This window comes from Pundamilia nyererei, unplaced genomic scaffold (assembly GCF_000239375.1).
Source record: "Pundamilia nyererei isolate P.nyererei 1_Seehausen unplaced genomic scaffold, PunNye1.0 scaffold00006, whole genome shotgun sequence".
Classification (NCBI taxonomy): domain Eukaryota; kingdom Metazoa; phylum Chordata; class Actinopteri; order Cichliformes; family Cichlidae; genus Pundamilia; species Pundamilia nyererei.
Genome location: NW_005187407.1, coordinates 4620766 through 4638590, shown reverse-complemented (window position 1 = coordinate 4638590; position 17825 = coordinate 4620766). Strand labels below are relative to the sequence as shown.

General features: G+C 41.5%; 1 protein-coding gene across 2 annotated transcripts in view; it reads left to right on the top strand.

Moving 5' to 3' along the window:
* The window catches only part of sgsm1a (small G protein signaling modulator 1a), a 36347-nt gene that overhangs the window by 12319 nt on the left and 6203 nt on the right, over window positions 1-17825 (top strand). Inside the window, exons 4-19 of one of the 2 annotated variants that reach the window (XM_005722192.1) lie at window positions 7827-7989; window positions 8278-8430; window positions 8521-8588; window positions 9366-9511; window positions 11150-11287; window positions 11498-11622; window positions 12484-12551; window positions 12635-12798; window positions 13192-13327; window positions 14055-14184; window positions 14661-14725; window positions 15288-15433; window positions 15850-15978; window positions 16064-16246; window positions 16465-16530; window positions 16755-17816. In XM_005722192.1, coding sequence (XP_005722249.1) covers window positions 7827-7989; window positions 8278-8430; window positions 8521-8588; window positions 9366-9511; window positions 11150-11287; window positions 11498-11622; window positions 12484-12551; window positions 12635-12798; window positions 13192-13327; window positions 14055-14184; window positions 14661-14725; window positions 15288-15433; window positions 15850-15978; window positions 16064-16246; window positions 16465-16530; window positions 16755-17816 — 2942 coding nt within the window. Of the gene's footprint in view, window positions 1-7826; window positions 7990-8277; window positions 8431-8520; window positions 8589-9365; window positions 9512-11149; window positions 11288-11497; window positions 11623-12483; window positions 12552-12634; window positions 12799-13191; window positions 13328-14054; window positions 14185-14660; window positions 14726-15287; window positions 15434-15849; window positions 15979-16063; window positions 16247-16464; window positions 16531-16691; window positions 17817-17825 lie in introns of both variants that reach the window. The other variant, XM_013914858.1, reaches the window with a different exon arrangement.

Below are 17825 nucleotides of genomic sequence, written 5' to 3'. Positions count from 1 at the left end.
TAAGCTACCGGTATTACATCCAGTCGTGAATGCACAGATTGCTGAGTGTTTTCAGCCTGGCTTCACAAATGATGAAATCCCTGTGTTATTAGCTGAATCAAATGGTGTTACTATCAGCAAACATACTTTAATTTGTTGGGATCCGTTTTTGAGTGCGCGGTCCTGCACCATATGCTTCCGGGTAACAAGAAAGCGACCTCATTCACGTATATTTTTGATTGGCAGAGCTAACTCGAAATTTTGAGAAAAGTAACTCGAAATTTCGAGTTATTATCTCGAAATTTCGAGAAATATAACTCGAAATTTTGAGAAAAGTAACTCGAAATTTCGAGTTATATTTCTCGAAATTTCGAGTTATGGATACTAGCTTTTTTTTTTTTTTGTGGCGGAAACGGGCTTCCATACATTCCAACGCCACTAACTGAATTTAATTTCTTTAATTAATATTAGATTAATCAATATTCTCATGTAGAGTTATTGATAACAGTGAGATGTTCGGTACATTCAAAGAAAATTTGGTTGTTACAAAGAAATTATCCATTGGTCTGTGTTATAGAATTAGTTTTTCCACAAGGAGAGATGGTGGATGGTGGATGAGTGTGTCAATGCCTACTGCATTAACAGCAGGCAGTGACACACTTTTAGCACAAGAGTATATTTATTGTTCAGTACAAATAAGAGATATTTAAAGTTCAGTCCTTTACCAAGTGTTTTTGTTCTTGCCTCCAAATCACACTTCTGGATTGCAGTATGATTAGTGCGAGAAACACACTGCCCACATGCAGGTGGTCACGCTCATCGGATGTCTGGCTCAGACCGGAGCTGTAATCAATAACAAGATATATTTGTGGATTTAAGTGTGAATAAAATGACTCTCAGCTTGCAGAAAAGGTGATATTTTTACTAGCTGTGTGCAAAGACAAAGACTGTTGGGGGGGAAAAGGCATGGCGTAACACAGACCATTATTATTAATGTGAAATAAATAATTTCTAATGGTGTTCAGATTAGAACCTAAACTCTGACTCTTGGGATGATTGGTTAGGCCAGAACAAAGCAACTTATGCGTATTTATGTTTTTTTTTAAATGTCACAAAACACACAGGTTAAGTAAAAAACAAAATTAAGAAGTTACTCTGAAGCTCCGGGAATCAAACCATGAATAAAGCTGAACACTGGCAGAAAATAAGGCATGTGACAGAATAACAACTAACAAAGGGATAGACAGAGCTGTTAATACCATAGACTGTATTTAAAAGATGGACATCACCCGCGTGACATCACCCATTCGACTCAACCATTGGCATTTTGGCCATGGTTATGGTTTGTTTTTGTTTTATAAACCATTTGGAAAAGAAGGTGGTGTCATCAGCAAATCTGGGTAGTAAGCTGCATCCATGAACTGTACGACTGCAACACAGAGAAATTAATTAGTGATGAGACTAACAAAAGACTAAAATTTGAATCACCAAAACTGGAGCAAAAAGTCTGTGCCATATTACTTGTCAGATAATTTAACTGAAAATGCTTCAAAAGCACCAACAGCACAAATGTAGCAGAGAAGTCCAGTTCAGTGACTCCAGTTAACAGAGGTGAAGCCTAGCGGACACCAGAAGGTTTCAGCTGCCTGTGTTGTGACACTCCCATAGACCATGAAAGGATTTAATTTCCACACTCTTAAGCAGTGTTGGTCAAAGTTACTTAAAAAAAGTAATCCTGTTACTTTACTGATTACTTATTTTCAAAAGTAATTAATTACTTAGCTACTTAGTTACTTTTTAAAAACACGATTTACAACCTGAATAGGTGATAAAGCGATAGATCTTTCAGCCCAATGCTACTTTTTCTACATAATCCATCATACAAAATGTAATCAAATGGAAAAATCTCTTTTTAAAACTTGTTTTATCAGTTTTAATCTTTTAACTTTATGCATCAAGCAAAAATTTAATTATATGCAACATTCTCTGACTTGAATAAATTAGTTTAACATTTAAACCTATTTTCTACACATTCCAGCAAATAAAATAAAATATTTTTTGTGTTTACACTCACTCTTTCAAATAGATGCAAGTAAAACACAGCAGAACATAAATAAAGTCAAAGACTAAGCGGTCCTGTTGCTCTATTTTCACCTGTAAAGCAGGACTGAGGGTAGGCGGAGGTTTACCTTGGTGCAGGTGTGCCGCGGTCAGTTGCGCATTACGTCGTAGCGCATTCGGTGCTTGCTCGGAAGTTTAGGGGTTTTTTCGCTGTAAAAATAAGTTTTCTTCCCACGCACGATGGACGCTAATGTTTTTGTCACTTTTTATGGAATCAAACTCAAAATAAGGTCAGTACTTCCACGCTTTAAACGCTGCACGCTCATACTCTCTCCCGCACTCGATATGTGATCCATTGTTGATCTGCACACAGCTGTTGTCACTAACGGCGCACTCACTTACGTCACTGTAGTGAGACATTCTCGCAAAAAAAATAACGGTTTTAGTAACGCAGTAACGCAGCGTTCCTACGGGAAGTAACGGTAATCTAATTACCGTTTTTGCAATAGTAATCCCTTACTTTACTCGTTACTTGAAAAAAGTAATCAGATTACAGTAACGCGTCATCTGCTCTTAAGCCAGTTGCCCAACTTGATGAATTATAAACAGATTAAGCCCAACCTAAAGAAGGAGAAAACTATCTATAGAGACAAAAAACATCCTTTTGGTGATTTAAAGATAAGCTTTTTCACATTGGATTCTTGACTTTGACTTCTTTGACTTGACTTTTTTCCACTTTAGCGCATGCCTCGTGTGGCCACTAGAGGAACTGCACGCGGCACACCCACACTGGCTTCATTTTACATGCCCAGAGGCTGTAAATACTCAGACTAGGGGAGAGAATTAGGTAGGGAAAAATATTAAATAAGCAAAATATCCCATTAAAAAAAGGCCTGTGGCGTAAATGATATCATTCTACTACTGTATAAAAAATGTGCAAGGAAGTGTACCAGTGATAATAAAGAGAAACTGGTGTTGTCTATAGGCTTGTAATTGCGCACTTGCATTACTCAGACTAATTGGATCAGACTAATATCAAAGAAGGAAAAGTAAATTAGATGCTGCAGAAACAGTGACTTACCTCTTAGTGTCATTGTTTGAAGAAATTCATTTAGAGGTATGTGAAATCAAAAATAAGCTGATTTAGAAATCAATGTTGTTTCCTTTTTGGGTTCTTATGTAAGCTCACTCCCTCATAATGTCCGTGTAGAGCCTGTTTGGGTTATTATCATAGTAGGAAAAGAATTTGCAGCACAGCTTGAACCTATTTAACAACCATAAGTGAATAATGTTGGACATCCTTCCCATCCAGTAATCAGCTTACCCCAAATCTCTTTTTTGTAGTTTTATTTTTCTGCAGGAGGGTTATGAAAATAATTTGTCACAGAGCTCAGATTTTTGTTACAGTGCAGCTAAAAGACTTCTTTAATACCTCTCAGTGTTGTGTTGTGTTGTGGGGGGCAGGGTTGTGCCTTTTATGTGTTTCCGGTGGTGCTTTCATGTTTCATTTCAACGGTCTCAGCCTGCACTGTGGACATTATCTGTTGGATCATCTAATAGCCTGATTTAATAGCTGCTGTTCTGTCTGAGGTACATCTTTCATCTACTGCTGTCATACCAGTACCAGTGGCAATTCAGCAGCAGGATGACCCTCTCATCTCTGGGTTGTTGTTTTTTGGGGGGGTAGGGGCTCCTGCTACTACATGTCTTTCAGATGTGGTCTATACAGAGAGTGAGAGTGCGTGGAAGATGGGAGAAAAAACTCAGCTTGCTCACTGGGGAGCAATTAAGTTCCAAAGCCCCGGCTAGTGTGATGAGCTGCCCAGGCAGAGGCTAAAATGCTGGTAGTGCAGAGGGAATGCAAAAGCTGTTCACTTGAATTTTTAAAAAAAATGTCATAATAACGATAAAATGCTTTTGAACACTGTACCATTAAAATAAATGATCATCAGCAAATGTGAGCACCTCTATAAAATCAAAGGGCTTGGCAGTTTTATGAGGAACAACTGTTGGTTCTCATCTATTTCCAAACAATTTAAAGTCTATCATACTACAGTAAGAAATATTATTCACAAGTGGAAAATATTCAAAACAGACATCTTCCCAGGAGTGTCCTCTCAGCAAGTATTCCCCCAAAGTCAGGCTGTGTAATCAGAGAAACCCAAGAGCTACATCTCAGACTCTACAGGCACCAGTTAGCATGTTAAATACTTCCTGAAGCTAAAGTAAGATTGTCAACAAGTGTCCTCCACTTTTGCTGTTGGTAGTGGAAGTATTTTGAGCGCACATACACTGTTTTGTTGCCATACAGTTTTAAAGAAGCACAGTGTAATAAGCAGTCAGGCCAGCAGTATCACATAAAAGATTATCCTTGGACCCTAAGACTAGCTTTGCATGATTGACAGTTCAAAATAATGCTCATATGTCTTATGTTTACCGTTAATGCACCCTTCTCGGTTCATTCACTGTCCAAAAAGTTGTTCTCTGACTGACTCCTATTCTGAAAAAGAAGGTTAGATCAGCAGGTGGGTATTCTTTTTCAGCTTACAGCCAGAGTTAGGTGTCTACGATTTCCACATCAGGGATATGGTGACACACGCACAGTAGAAAGAAAAATGCCTAAAAGTGAGCAGAGAGGAGGAGGCTGAAGTTAACAGGGGTTACGTCATTATTGGAGATGTTTAACCCTAGAACACTATCGCTGGGTGATTTACACCCGAGAAAATACATTTACATGATTTCTCTCTCCTGCAGCTGTTTGCGTGTCGAGGAGCCTGTGCCATCACCAGGGAAGTCTCAAATGTCCCAGGAATGGGTGGACCAAAGACCAGCTTTCCAGAGTCATTATTTTGTTTTAGGAGTTTTATTTTTCATTTTGTTAGACATGGCACAGTTGAAAGTAAAAGAAGACCACTCTAATTTGTCATGTGTTGTCATATTTTGATATATTTGATTACTTTTCATTGGTTATATTATACCGGGTAAAAATCACCCGGCATTAGTGATCGTGTTACTATTTATAGCGATAGTGTTCTAGGGTTAATACGAGCATTCGTGGTGTGATATTATTTATGTGACAGAAATAAAGGGGAAAACAAACACATTCTAAATATTTCACTAGCAACTCTGTTTTAAAACTCAAATCTTACTGAAATTGGGCTGCTAATAACTTTTTAGAACCTCGTGCTGACTCATTCCCACAGACTCTCTCTCCCGTTCATTTGCTGAGATCCACAACACAAATGCCTTGGACGAAGTGTTGTTCAGCTGTGTCACTGCCAAGAGTCTCCTAATGCACTCAGTTGCCACAGATACAGGATGATTAGAGGCAATTTTCTGTATTAGCTGTTTTCACCATTAGGGACTGAATCCATGCATGTGATGCTCATTTTCTTCACACTACATGATTTTTGTGATTGTAATTGCATTAAATAGTTCAGATAAAACTATTCACTTCACTAAAGAAGTTGAAATTCCAGTATTGAAAAAAGTGAGTAACAGGTTTCCCTTTTTCTAAAACTATGAGTACTTCTGCCACAGATGTTGGTTGTAATTGCAGAGGATTTAATTTAAGTGATGCTGCAGAGATTGTGACATAAGCTTCCACAAAAGTGTAGAGGTTTAAAGCTTTATTGCTTTCAGCTTTGGCATCGGAGACGACTTAGCTGAAATGGTGAAAGGGTAAAAGGCATGAAGTATATTTGGAGGCCTTTTAATATAGTCATGACATTCAGCATGTTGCCCTTAGAAAGATGTGAGGGATAATTAGCAAAAAATGTTCAGGGTGGAGAAAACTGAGCCTTTTAATGGCTGTGCTGGAGTAAAATCTTGTAAACCAGATTTTAACAGTGACAGAGAAAGTCCATAAAAAAGGGGTGGGGTGAAGGAAAGAGTGACAGTGTTTAGTGGGGTGAAGATGGTGGAAAGACAACGATCATGATGCCGATGATTCGGCGCTGGCCCTCCCTCCCTCTGCTCATCTCGCTCTCTCGTGAGTTGCCATGGCAACCCCAGCCTTCCCCCTGAACCCATGTGAACAGAGCTACGGGATTAGTCCTGAAAGAGGACTCAAATGTCAACACAGCTCCAGGCGCTGCCACGTAGACCTGAAAGGGAACGGGGGGTGTCTTATTCTTTGCCACGGTCAAGTGACTGTGCAAGTGTGTCCACATGCCTTTAACTTGTGGGCCGCTTACTGGGTAAACTGGAAGATTATCTGATGGTTTGGCATATTTAATAGTGTATTGTGACCAGGAAAACAGTTTAGCAAATGGTCATTCATCAAATAAGAAAACAAACAGGTCACATGACAGATGCTAGATCTCTACAGTGTAAATGCACTGAACGTACATACATGTAGACTATACAAATACACAGTATTAACTTATTAAAGTAACTTCTATGTTGTGGAGTACAGCTTAGAAACTTGAGCTTTAGAACGGTCATCTTGGTTTTTTCTTTCGATATGTAAAACTAAAACAGAACAGAGAACCAATCACATGGCAGTAGCTCAGTGCATTTAGCCATGTAGTCATCATAGTCGAGATGACCTGCTGAAATTCAGATTGACCATCACAAGAAAGGTGATTGAAAGAAGATTGATAAGGTTGATGGTCTGATGAGTCGTTATTCCTGCTGTGGCATCCGGATGGTAGGGGCAGAAAGTGGTATGAACAACGTGGAGACATGGATCCATCCTGCCTTGTATCAATGGTTCAGGCTAGTGGTGCTGTGAAGGTGTGGGGGATATATTTTCTCGGCACACTTTTGGCTTCCTTAGTATCAGCCAAGCGTTGTTTAATCACCACAGAGGATTGTTTCTGACCATGTCCATCCCTTTATGACCAAAGTGTGCCCATCATTTAATGGCTGCTCCCAGCAAGAAGACAAAGCTCGAATCACCTGAAAATGGTTGCTTAAATAAGACAATGAGTTGGACTCAAATGGCCTCCACAGTCCCCACATCTCAGTAGCATAGTGCACATTTGAGATGTGGCGAATCGGGAGATTCACATCATAAATGTCCAATCAACTAGCCAGGTATAAAAATAAATGGCCAGTGACGATATTTCAGCTAACACAAACTTAATTAACAAGGGGGATCCTCAGATGCCTGCTAATTGTTTGCCAAGTAACATGCAAAAGAACAATTTCACACCAAATTTGGATCCCAAATTTAAGGTGTTGAAGGTACTGTTAGTGCAATTAACTGCGCAACAAGCCACATTATTTGTCAGCTAACTGCTAGGCTGAATGAGAATGAATGATAAAAGCTACCCATAAGATAATATTTTGTGTTACCAAACACATTTCTGGGTGATGTCAAAATTGCATTAGTCATTGCCGATCAAAGTTGTGGTAATATTTAATGCAGCTGTAGGTAAAGTTACTCTTATGTGAAAGCTTTAGGTGCAGAGTATGCTGCCCATCCATCATAATCTGCCTGTGCGTCCATGTGACGTGTAAATAGCAAAGTATGTAAAACAACTTAACATGTGAGCTTTCTTTTTATATTTTTACTGTCCCGGCTGATTTAAAAATGCTAAAATAATATTTTCTGCTATTTAAAGTCAAATGAGTTTTGCTAACATAATAAAAAAAATAACATTAAACTTAAAATTTTGTGCCACAGAAGCATTTTCTGCTTTACATTTTGCCCGTCTCTCTGTGGGGTTTGATGATTTTGTTGTTATGATGGATTCACGTGTCCTGTGTTGTTATGCTTTTCTGACATACCTTATTAATCAGTGTGCCCTATTAATGGCATCGTGCTTTTGTACACACAGCTGCAGTGGAGGCGTGTGTCCTTCATGGGCTGAAGCGGCGAGCGGCAGGCTTTCTACGTAGCAACAAGATCGCGGCACTCTTCACCAAGGTGGGGAAAAGCTTTCCCCCAGCTGAGGAGCTGTGCAGGAAGGCCCAGGAGCTCGAGCAGATCATTGAGACAAAGTGCGAGACGCACACATCACAGCTCATATCACACATCACAGCAGACTTCAAAGCTTGCACCAAAGCCTGTTTGTTGTTCCAGCGAAAGCACTGAAAACAAATGACTGTCTCTCTGAAGGGCTGGGGTTTATTTTTATGATGAAAAGCTTCTAAATAATTCATGTTTATAGGCATTTTTATTCATGAGTTACTTATGCCACTGTATTTGTTTTATGCAGATGGGGTTTTGCTTCAGGAGTTTTAAAAACACGTCTACTTCCTAAAATTATAACTCTTTCCCTTCTGCAGACGAAGTCAAAGCTTGCAAAGTCAAGACAGCATTCGCAAGATGCCCCGACTGCCCAGCCTCAGCCCGCCTGTAGTCAAGAACCTGTGGATACGGACGGCTCTTTTTGAGAAGGTGCTAGACAAGATTGTCCTCTACCTGGTGGAGAACAGCAGGTAATTTGAGATGGGAAACAGCATCTTGTCCAAATGAGTTACAAGATTTCTGTCTTCCCGCATAATTCCCCTTTCATATTTGTCTTTCAGTAAATACTACGAAAAAGAGGCTGTTCTCATGGACCCTGTAGATGGACCCATCCTCGCATCTCTGTTGGGTAATTATACCAACAGTGGTGGTTTAATATCATTTACATGAAGATTTAAAATTATGACCTAGGGAAAAGTAGGCAGAACAAGGACGTTATGTTATCCTGCCCTTTTTACAAGACCATTTCTTATATTTACTCATTGTCCAAGCAAGGAAACTGTTCTTTGCTCTTTATATTCTGTCAACTTGTCCTCGTGACCAAATGCTAAACTGCTGAGACGTTAACCTGTTGACATCTGCTGTGCAGCAACACAGGCATAGTCCCGCAGTTGTTTCCCACCAGTGAACAGTGAAAATTGTTTTCACTGGAGGCAGAAGTGCTCCCTGTCTCTATCAATATGCTTGCATGCTTGTCCCCTTATCCCCAACCAAGAGAGTCCAAGTATCAATCCAAGGGGCCTTGAACTGAATAACAAGACAGGACAGCAGCAAAAAAAAAAAATGTTTCTGCCATTTTATTTTTGTTTTATTACTTTTTTTCAGTTGATTTTTGCTTGACAGGTCCAAGACAATATACACACTCTAGACAAGAAGGCTTGTATTGAGGGATTGCAAGGAACTTCATACTTTCCAGTGATAGATTAATAAATAGATTAATAAATTCAGTTCAGTCTTTCCCAGCAACTTGAGTCTGTTAATTGTATCAACAGGATCAGCTTTCTGGGATTTCCTTACCTGGATGATTGGACATGCATGAAGTCACTCTTCTGTCTTTTATTTATTACACAATGTGTTTAATGATTGATTTTCATAGAGATTGTTGCTTAACAAAACTGTTCAACAGTTGGACCTTGTGCATTGGAATACACAAAGATGAAGACAGCTGACCACTTCTGGACAGACCCGTCTGCTGACGAGTTAGTACAACGACATCGTATCCACGGTGGCCTCTGCAGGCAGGATTCTCCTACTAAGAGGCCCGCGCTGTGTGTAAGTGTTATTTGTTGTTTGTTATTTGTTGAGTCTCTGTGGACTATGATGTTTACAGATGACATTGTGATCCATGGTGAGAGTAGGGTTCAGGTGGAAAGAGAGCTTGGAAAGGTGGAGGTATGCTCTGGAGAGAAGAACAATGAATGTCAGTAGAGGCGTGTGTGAGTGAGAGGGAGACAGTGAAGGTGGATGAGTTTAAATATCCAGGGACAACCATCCAAAGCAACTGACAATGGACCAGACAGGTGAAGAAGACAGTGGACAGAGGTGGAGTGGATGGAGACGAGTATCAGGAGTGATTTGTGACAAAAGTATGGTTTTCAGACGATAGCACTGACAAAGTCAGGGGGCTGAGCTGTAGGTGATAGAGCTGAAGATGTTGAGATCCATCCTGGTCATGAGAACATCAGAGGGGTGTGCAGATTGAGCAGCTTAAAGACAAAGTTGAGAGCAAGGCTGAGATGGTGTTTACATGTGCAGAGGAGGAATGGTGGACAAACAGAAGTTGAATATCAAGCTTCCAGGCAGGAGGAAAACAGAAGATTTATGGATGGAGTGAAGGAGGACATACAGAGGGATCATCTGACAGAGGAGGATGTTAGGGATAGGGGGAGATGGAGGCAGGTGAGCTGCTGTGGTGCCCCCTAAAGAAACCAGACAAAATATTGTCAGGGAGTTAGGCTGTTTATTGCGATGACTCAGATCAGTGAAATTCATAAATTTATTTGATTTTGGGAATAGTGGGTTTAAATGATCTCTATAATCAGTATTATGGATCATCTGTATGGCCTTTTTTTTTTGCAGTATTGATAAGTATAGCTCCAGACCTCTGCACAGTAATTCAAACCAGTGGAGAGTAGAGAACATGGAGTGGTTTGTGGTCCAGTTCACTCAGTACTGAAATGCTTCTTGAGCCTTTGTTATGTATATGTCCAGGTGTTTTTATCCTCTATTGTCAATCCAAGGAACGTATTTTCATGAACTCTTTCCATTTCCACTCCATCTATAAGCGTCTGCACTTGTGTATTTCTTTTACAGCTCCCAAAGAACATAAATGTAAGTTTTACTTAGATTTCATGATCATTTGTTCCTGTCAAACTACATTTTCTGCTGCAAATTTCTAAAGTAAACATATCCAAAACAATAAAAGCTGTATTTTTCAGCAGATGTGAAAGCAGAGTTAGTTTCAGGCTTCTTTTGTTTTTTCTCTGCACATGTATAGTGTCCATTTATGCTGAGATATGAGCTGATATTAGCTTCGGCAGACTATCAGTTCCGTTCCCTTCTGAGATGCTGTTTATCTGTCTGGAGGCCTCGCTAAGATTGCTGCAATGAGTGGAGCTCAGTGTGTCCCAGGAGAAAGAACAGAGTGTATTGCAGACAATCACATTTATTTAGTTGCCAAGTTAAGAGCGAACCAGGTCAACTTGGCCTGTCCTGTACGCCGCAGTGCTTACGGATGCGTTTGTGTGCTCCAAGCAAAATCAGACTGGTTTTTGACATCGGGAACGACTGAAACTGCATTGGTGCACATGAATGAATAAATGTAAGTCATGAGTTTTTGATCTGATTTTATATATTTTGTGTGTGTGTGTGTGTGTGTGTGTGTGTGTGTGTGTGTGTGTGTGTGTCTAGATCCAGAAGCGGCACTCCAGCAGCAGCATGGATGAGCGCCCCTCCCCCTCACCATCAGCTCGTGAATATGTGGAGTCGCTGCATCAGAACAACAGGGCGACACTACTGTTTGGCAAGAACAACGTGCTCGTACAACCGGTAACCGTCTCTGTTCACTTCAGCATTTATATAGCTGTGAGATAAAGTCTTTAAAACCTGACGTATATCCTGTTACATTGACGTCCTGGATAAAAGCTGCTCTTCATATTTTATCCACGGTAAACCGTGGATAAAATTTGCATTATTTATTACATTTATTTATTATTACCTACAAACATAACCTCAGTTGAATCCCTGTGGCTCTTTCAGAGGGACGATATGGAGGCTATTCCAGGTTACCTGTCTCTGCACCAGACTGCTGAACTCATGACACTAAAGTGGACGCCCAATCAGCTCATGAACGGCTCTGTGGGAGACTTGGAGTATGAACGCAGGTGCAAATTTACCTATCTGTAAAAATCATTATGTAAAATGTTGGAAATACTTTTATAATACCAACTTCTATAGTAACACATGCTTTAATATGTCATTATAATTATTTTAACTTTGGTAACTATTATAAAAAAGCAATAATTTTGTATAGGTGTAGTTAAATAATTATAGATCTGTTTATAAAAACATATATATTAAAATAACATGAATCTGTGTATTAGACAGGCATATTTATTTATAGCATATATCTGTATTAGATTGTGAACAAATATATAAGATGAGCTGGGTAGGAATTAATACTCCTTTTCAAACAGGAAATGTTCAACATTTGGTTTGGTTTCTTTTCTCGTGTGAAGAGGATAACTTTCAATGACTTCATGTTTATTTGTTCTTCATGTGTATTAAAACTTGTTACTTATATATTTTAAAAAAAGATTTGATTGATTGATCTTAGCATGTAAATTGCCTCCACACAGACGTGTAAGCAGCACATTATTTCTTCTCCGCTGTGTTGTTTGTCTAACACTCGGCTGTTACTGAATAATGCAGTGTGTTTGTGCGCTGCTCAAGGGCTCACTGAATAAATGGTGCTGATCTGATGAGGCTGATATTCACACACCGGCATCCAGCAGATGGTTTATTGACTGAGACACTGTAAAAGACACCTGTCGAACTCGTAAATCATGTCATACCTGTGAGGTGTTTTCTCTCTCCAAATGAATTGATTGTTCCAACTACTTTTTTCTGGCAGCTGTAAAAGAATGGATTTACATAAATATTTACAATGGGTTTGTGTGTCGCTGTTATCGAGTATTGTGGTTAGACTAGTCTGGGTCACAGCATTTTGTCTCCATATTTTTCAGCGTTTACTGGGACTATGCCATGACAATCCCTCTAGAGGAGATAGTTTATTTGCATTGTCATCAGCAAGGTGGGTGAAATTGTATCACTACTGTAACTCTGGGTTTGCAGGTTATTACTGTTGATCTGTTACATCTGCTGTTTACCTTGTAGTGGACAGTGGGGGGACGGCAGTGCTGGTCAGTCAAGACGGGATCCAAAGACCTCCACTTCGCTTCCCTAAAGGAGGTCATTTGCTCCAGTTCCTCTCCTGCCTTGAGAATGGCCTCCTTCCCCACGGCCAGCTTGATCCTCCACTCTGGTTGCAGAGGGGAAAGGTCAGCACGGAGGGCTCTCCCACAGCACGCATCATTTATTCTAGTGTTCTTCCACACAAAAGAGCTAGGGTGTGCTTCAGTCTCCTCTGATCAATAAATCAATAAAGAAAAGACATCTGGATGTGAAAGAAATGGATGCACAGCCTCTTTAAAGCATTGTGTGGAGAGATACTGGTGAAGGAGTGTGGATTAGTGTCTGCTTAGACCTTGAATGGCTTTGTTAATGTTTCTTTAACTGAACTGAAGAAAGAGAACCACCCACGCATGTTCAGCCACTATTAATAGGCTTAATCATACAGACACTAAACAGGTTCATCTTCACAGGGGTGGCTTTTCTGGGCTTTAGCGGTTCAGCATATTTGTCATTGCCATTAGTTATTTTTCTTGTTGCAGGGAAAGGTGTTTCCTAAGCTACGAAAGAGGGTTCCTCAGGGATCTGGATCCTCAGACTCGGTCTCCGATAAGGAGGAGGACGAGGCCACGGACTATGTCTTCCGAATCCTCTTTCCAAACAGTCAGTCAGAGTTTGGTGAGTCACCAGACATAAGCAGGGCCCAGGGGCTTCTCCCTGCCTTTGCATTTTGATAAAAATGTTGCCGATTGTTTGTTACAGTGACTGTAACTCATCCTCCCCGTCTGACTTCATCCCTGTCCTTCCAACCGATTGGAAAGTGCCCTACCAAAACAGGGCCCCTGGTCGTACCCAGGCAGTCCTGCAGCTGTCCTGAAGAATCCCCCTCACTCACAGGAAGCAGCTGTAACACTGTCACACTTTGGCTCATCTGTCCATCTGTCAGCTTTGCCTTGCTTTAATTCCTTGCGTCTAATATCCTCCTGCCCTGTCCTGTGCCTCAGGAAATGTTTATTGGTGTGCCGTGTCAATAAAGCCACAATGCTTCACACCTCTTTTACTGCACCACGACACAATAGCCTTTAATCAGGCGAACAGTGGACAACTAATCAAACATGGCAACCGAATTGAGAAAGGCGCTTGCTTAATTGAACTTCCTCCCTATATTAATGTAATCAAACACGATGGCTTCATTCCTCACGATTATCATAGTATCGTAAATGCTTCTGTTTGTGCGCCTTTTCTTTGCTCTTACAGGAATCGAGCATAAGCAGGTCACTAGTGATCAGCATAATTGTGTTTCAGCAAAAATATTGCAAAGTGCAAATATAACTGTTCTCGAAAGCCTCAGCAGTATGCTGCTCTAAAGGGATTATGATGGCGCGTGTTTGTGTGCGTGCTGCAGTGACTCCTCCAGATCTGATGGATCCGGGAGCTAAGATGTGGCATCCCACTCTCAGGAAGTCCTCGTGTTCCTCCTGCTCTCAGGGGAGCTTCTCTGAAGCGGCGACACCCAAGGGGTGCAACCATGAGAGGTGAGAGATAAAACACGCCCCAAGATAGACAGAGCTGTGTTACGACCGGGGAACTGTGAAGCTCCTGAAGGCTGCTGTGATTCACCTGACGCACCTGACAACCTCTGCAATACAGAGGAAACCGGGGATGGGAGCAAGATACAAGAACCCAGCAATTACCCAGAAGACAATTGTGTGACATTTACCTCAGTGAAATGAGAACGTGTTGGGAGAATTGGTGATAAGCTGTGCAGATAAAATGGTAGAGAGCTGTGGAAAGAAGACAGGCTGCTGGCTAATTTGTTCTATATGGCAGCATAACAGTTTATCATTTTATAAAAGGTCAGCCCCGACACAGTAATGAACTCTACATTAGATAGAGGATTATCATATATTCGAGAGAATATGAATTACCTGCACTTAATAATTGGTCTAATGATAGTGTATAGCTGTCTGTGTTTTCTCTGCATACTAATGTGGGTTGTGTCTTTCTGCAGGACTCCTCTGAAGCTGCTATGTGACAACATGAAGTATCAGATCATCTCCAGGGCATTTTATGGCTGTATGTAAATGCTTAATGCTCCAGTCACTCTAGGGAAAAAGATGGTTGCATGACGATGTTGACTTCATTGTTTTCACATCATTTTGGGGCGAATTTTGTGTTCGGTATGTCTATACATTACACAACAGGTTTGGATCTTACAATTCTGAATTTCATGTCGCTTTTTTGCATCGCACTCGGTGCGTAATGACCTTCACTCATAAATCAGCAGAAATCACAAATTCATATGAGAAAACTACTCACTGAATCAGACTACGATTGTTAGGACACAGCTTGCCTCCTACGCGGTGACCTGTGCAATCACTTTGCAATTAAAAGCTGCAAGCTCAACCTCTGGGCATCGCCGCAAGTCTTTGCAGCCGGTCACTAACAGCAAAGAAACTAAATGCGTTCACCGGTCAACCACTGATTGTTCCTCATCACAGCGAGGTTGCCGTCCTATTTTTACTCTACTGTGACTGAGCCGTAGTGTATACCCTGAAAAATCCCTTCACATTCAATTTGAAAACGTATTTTATGGCGTGCTTTAGCTTCTTCAATAACAAACTGCATTGTCAACCAGGGCTGGCATACTGCCGTCACCTTTCTACAGTGCGTACGCACCTCTCAGCTCTCGTAAATCACGCCATTGTGGCGCCCGACGTACCCTGTGCCGCCTCCGGAGGCCTCACCGCAGACGTGTGGCAGACTTTCCTCAAAGACTGCACAGTAAGCACCTCTGACATCCCCTTACTGCAACACAAACTTAATATTACCTTTTTTCTGTTCACACACACAAGCAGCATCCCCCATCACTCAGTCAGTCTTCATATTAATATCAGTCCTCTCCTAAAAAGTGGTTCACACTATTAGTCTCTCGACAGTATGCATGACAGGCGACTAATGGCTCTATAAATCTCAAACTTATTTTTAACATTGTTATATTTGCTGGAGTCAAAGAGAGTCTGAATTAAAAATAAAAGAATAGTTTATTAGCCAAGCACTGCAAACTGGATTGTTCTTAATAAACCAGTTGACACTGAAGTAACTATTTCAGCACCAGCAGCCTGTGGCCTCTGTTGTTTTGAAGCAGTGATGAACTATTTACATATGCAGTTAATCAACTGCCTGTCTTGTTTCTTTAGGCCTACAAGGAGCAGGAGCTGCTGCGCCTGGTGTACTTTGGTGGTGTGGACCCATCACTGAGGAAAGAGGTGTGGCCTTTCCTGCTGGGTCATTACCAGTTTGGTATGTCAGAGGCTGAGAGAAAGGAGGTTTGTAGTTTCTATGCTTATGGTTTTGAACCAGAAGCCTTTTCCACCTAAACACTGATCCTTCATCCTTTACTTTTTCATGCAGGTGGATGATCAGGTCAGAGTGTGCTACCAGCAGACCATGGGGGAGTGGCTCAGCTGTGAGGAGATTGTCCGCCAGCGAGAGAAGGAGCAGCACGCTGCAGCTTTGGCGAAGTGCTCCTCAGGTGCAAGCATGGACAGTTACAGTCAGAAGATTAAGCATCACGATTCAACTGTGAGCAATGAGGTAAAACAGCAACGCGTACACATGCAGACTCAAAGGAAAAACACAGTAACCTTCGGTGTAGACCAGTGTATGTTGTGACCAAAACTAGTAATTCATCCAGGTACAATGACAGAGAAGATGGAGAATTAAACATTAATGCCAGTTTTACACTTTGGAGTTTGAATTGTGCTTTTTTTATACTCTTTTTCCCACACATGCCTTTTATTCTCCGATCACAGTCCTCCCAGAGCTCAGACAGGCAGAGTTTGGCTCGCCTGCAGAGTGATTCCAGCAGCAGCACACAGGTATCACAAACTCAGCAATATTTGGATGTCAAATTAGTCTTTTGGTCTTTTAAAGATGGTGAAGATAATGTTGCATTTCTATCATCCATTTCTGTCGCTCTGTCCGTTTGATCTCAGCATTTTGAACCAAAACTCCTCACTGCTACCTTCTCTCCTGCTAGTTCTTTACATCCTCCCAACCCTTCCCCTGGAGTAGCCTGCTTCCCTTTGGCTTGTTCTTTCAGGTGTTTGAGTCTGTAGAGGAGGTGGACCAGCTTGAGATGGAGCCCAAGAATGGAGAAACCAAACAGGTGCCTAAGCTGCCCAACGGAGCTCTGCAGAACGGGACGAGCTCTCCTGACTCTGGACATCCTTCCTCTCGCAACTTCTCCATCACCTCTGGCCTGTCGGATGGCTCCTTCAGCACAGAGGACAGCGCTGCACAAGATACAACCCCGAGACCTGCAGCTGTCCCTCAGGCATCACAGAGCTCTGTCAAGCCTGCAGGAGGAGAGAGCGAAGGTCAGTCATTGGAAAAGGACGGCCAGGTGCAAGGTGAAGTGAAGGACAAAAGGGTGGAGAAAGAGAAAGCCTCCGATGTGACCAAAACTTCAAAACATGCTGCAGAAACAGGTGATAAAATAGACACGAAAAAGACGAGTTTAAAGCCTGAAATGAAAGATAATATCGAGGAGTCACAAGCTGTTAAAGCAGCGGGGACAAAGCTTGAAGATAAAAGCCTCGATAGGAACATTAAAGGTAACCAATCTTTAGAGACACTAGAAGCGGCAAAAGCATTGAAACCCGAAGAAGCGAATGTGGAAAAGATGGAGGAAGTGGACGAATCAAAGATGAGTAAAGAGGTTTTAGTGACAGGAGGGAAAGAGAAAATATTCAAAGGTCCCGGGGCTCCTGAAGTGGAAAATCTCACTCTCTCAGCAGACACCAGAGTGGTGAAAGTAAGAGAAGCCTACAGTGCCACTCAGAAAGATGAGCCTCACATCATGACTGAGTCAGATGAGTCTCCCTCAGCCATAGAAATGGAGGAGATCCCCAAAGCCAAAGTTTCCATGGTGCCTTGGAGCAGGAAAGGACATTGTGAAACCTCGTCTTCCTCTGAGAACTCGCCCCCTCACGTAGAGCTCAGGCAGAAGGAGGAACAAAGAAAGCTCAGTCCAGAGGGCACAGAGTCCAACCTGTCGGAGCCGGAGATGGAGAGCCTTTACCCTCCCTTTGACTCTCTGGCTGCATCTGAAAACACAAAGAACCAAGTGACCTCTCAAGTGTCAACTGGGAGTCCTTTCTCTGTATGACAA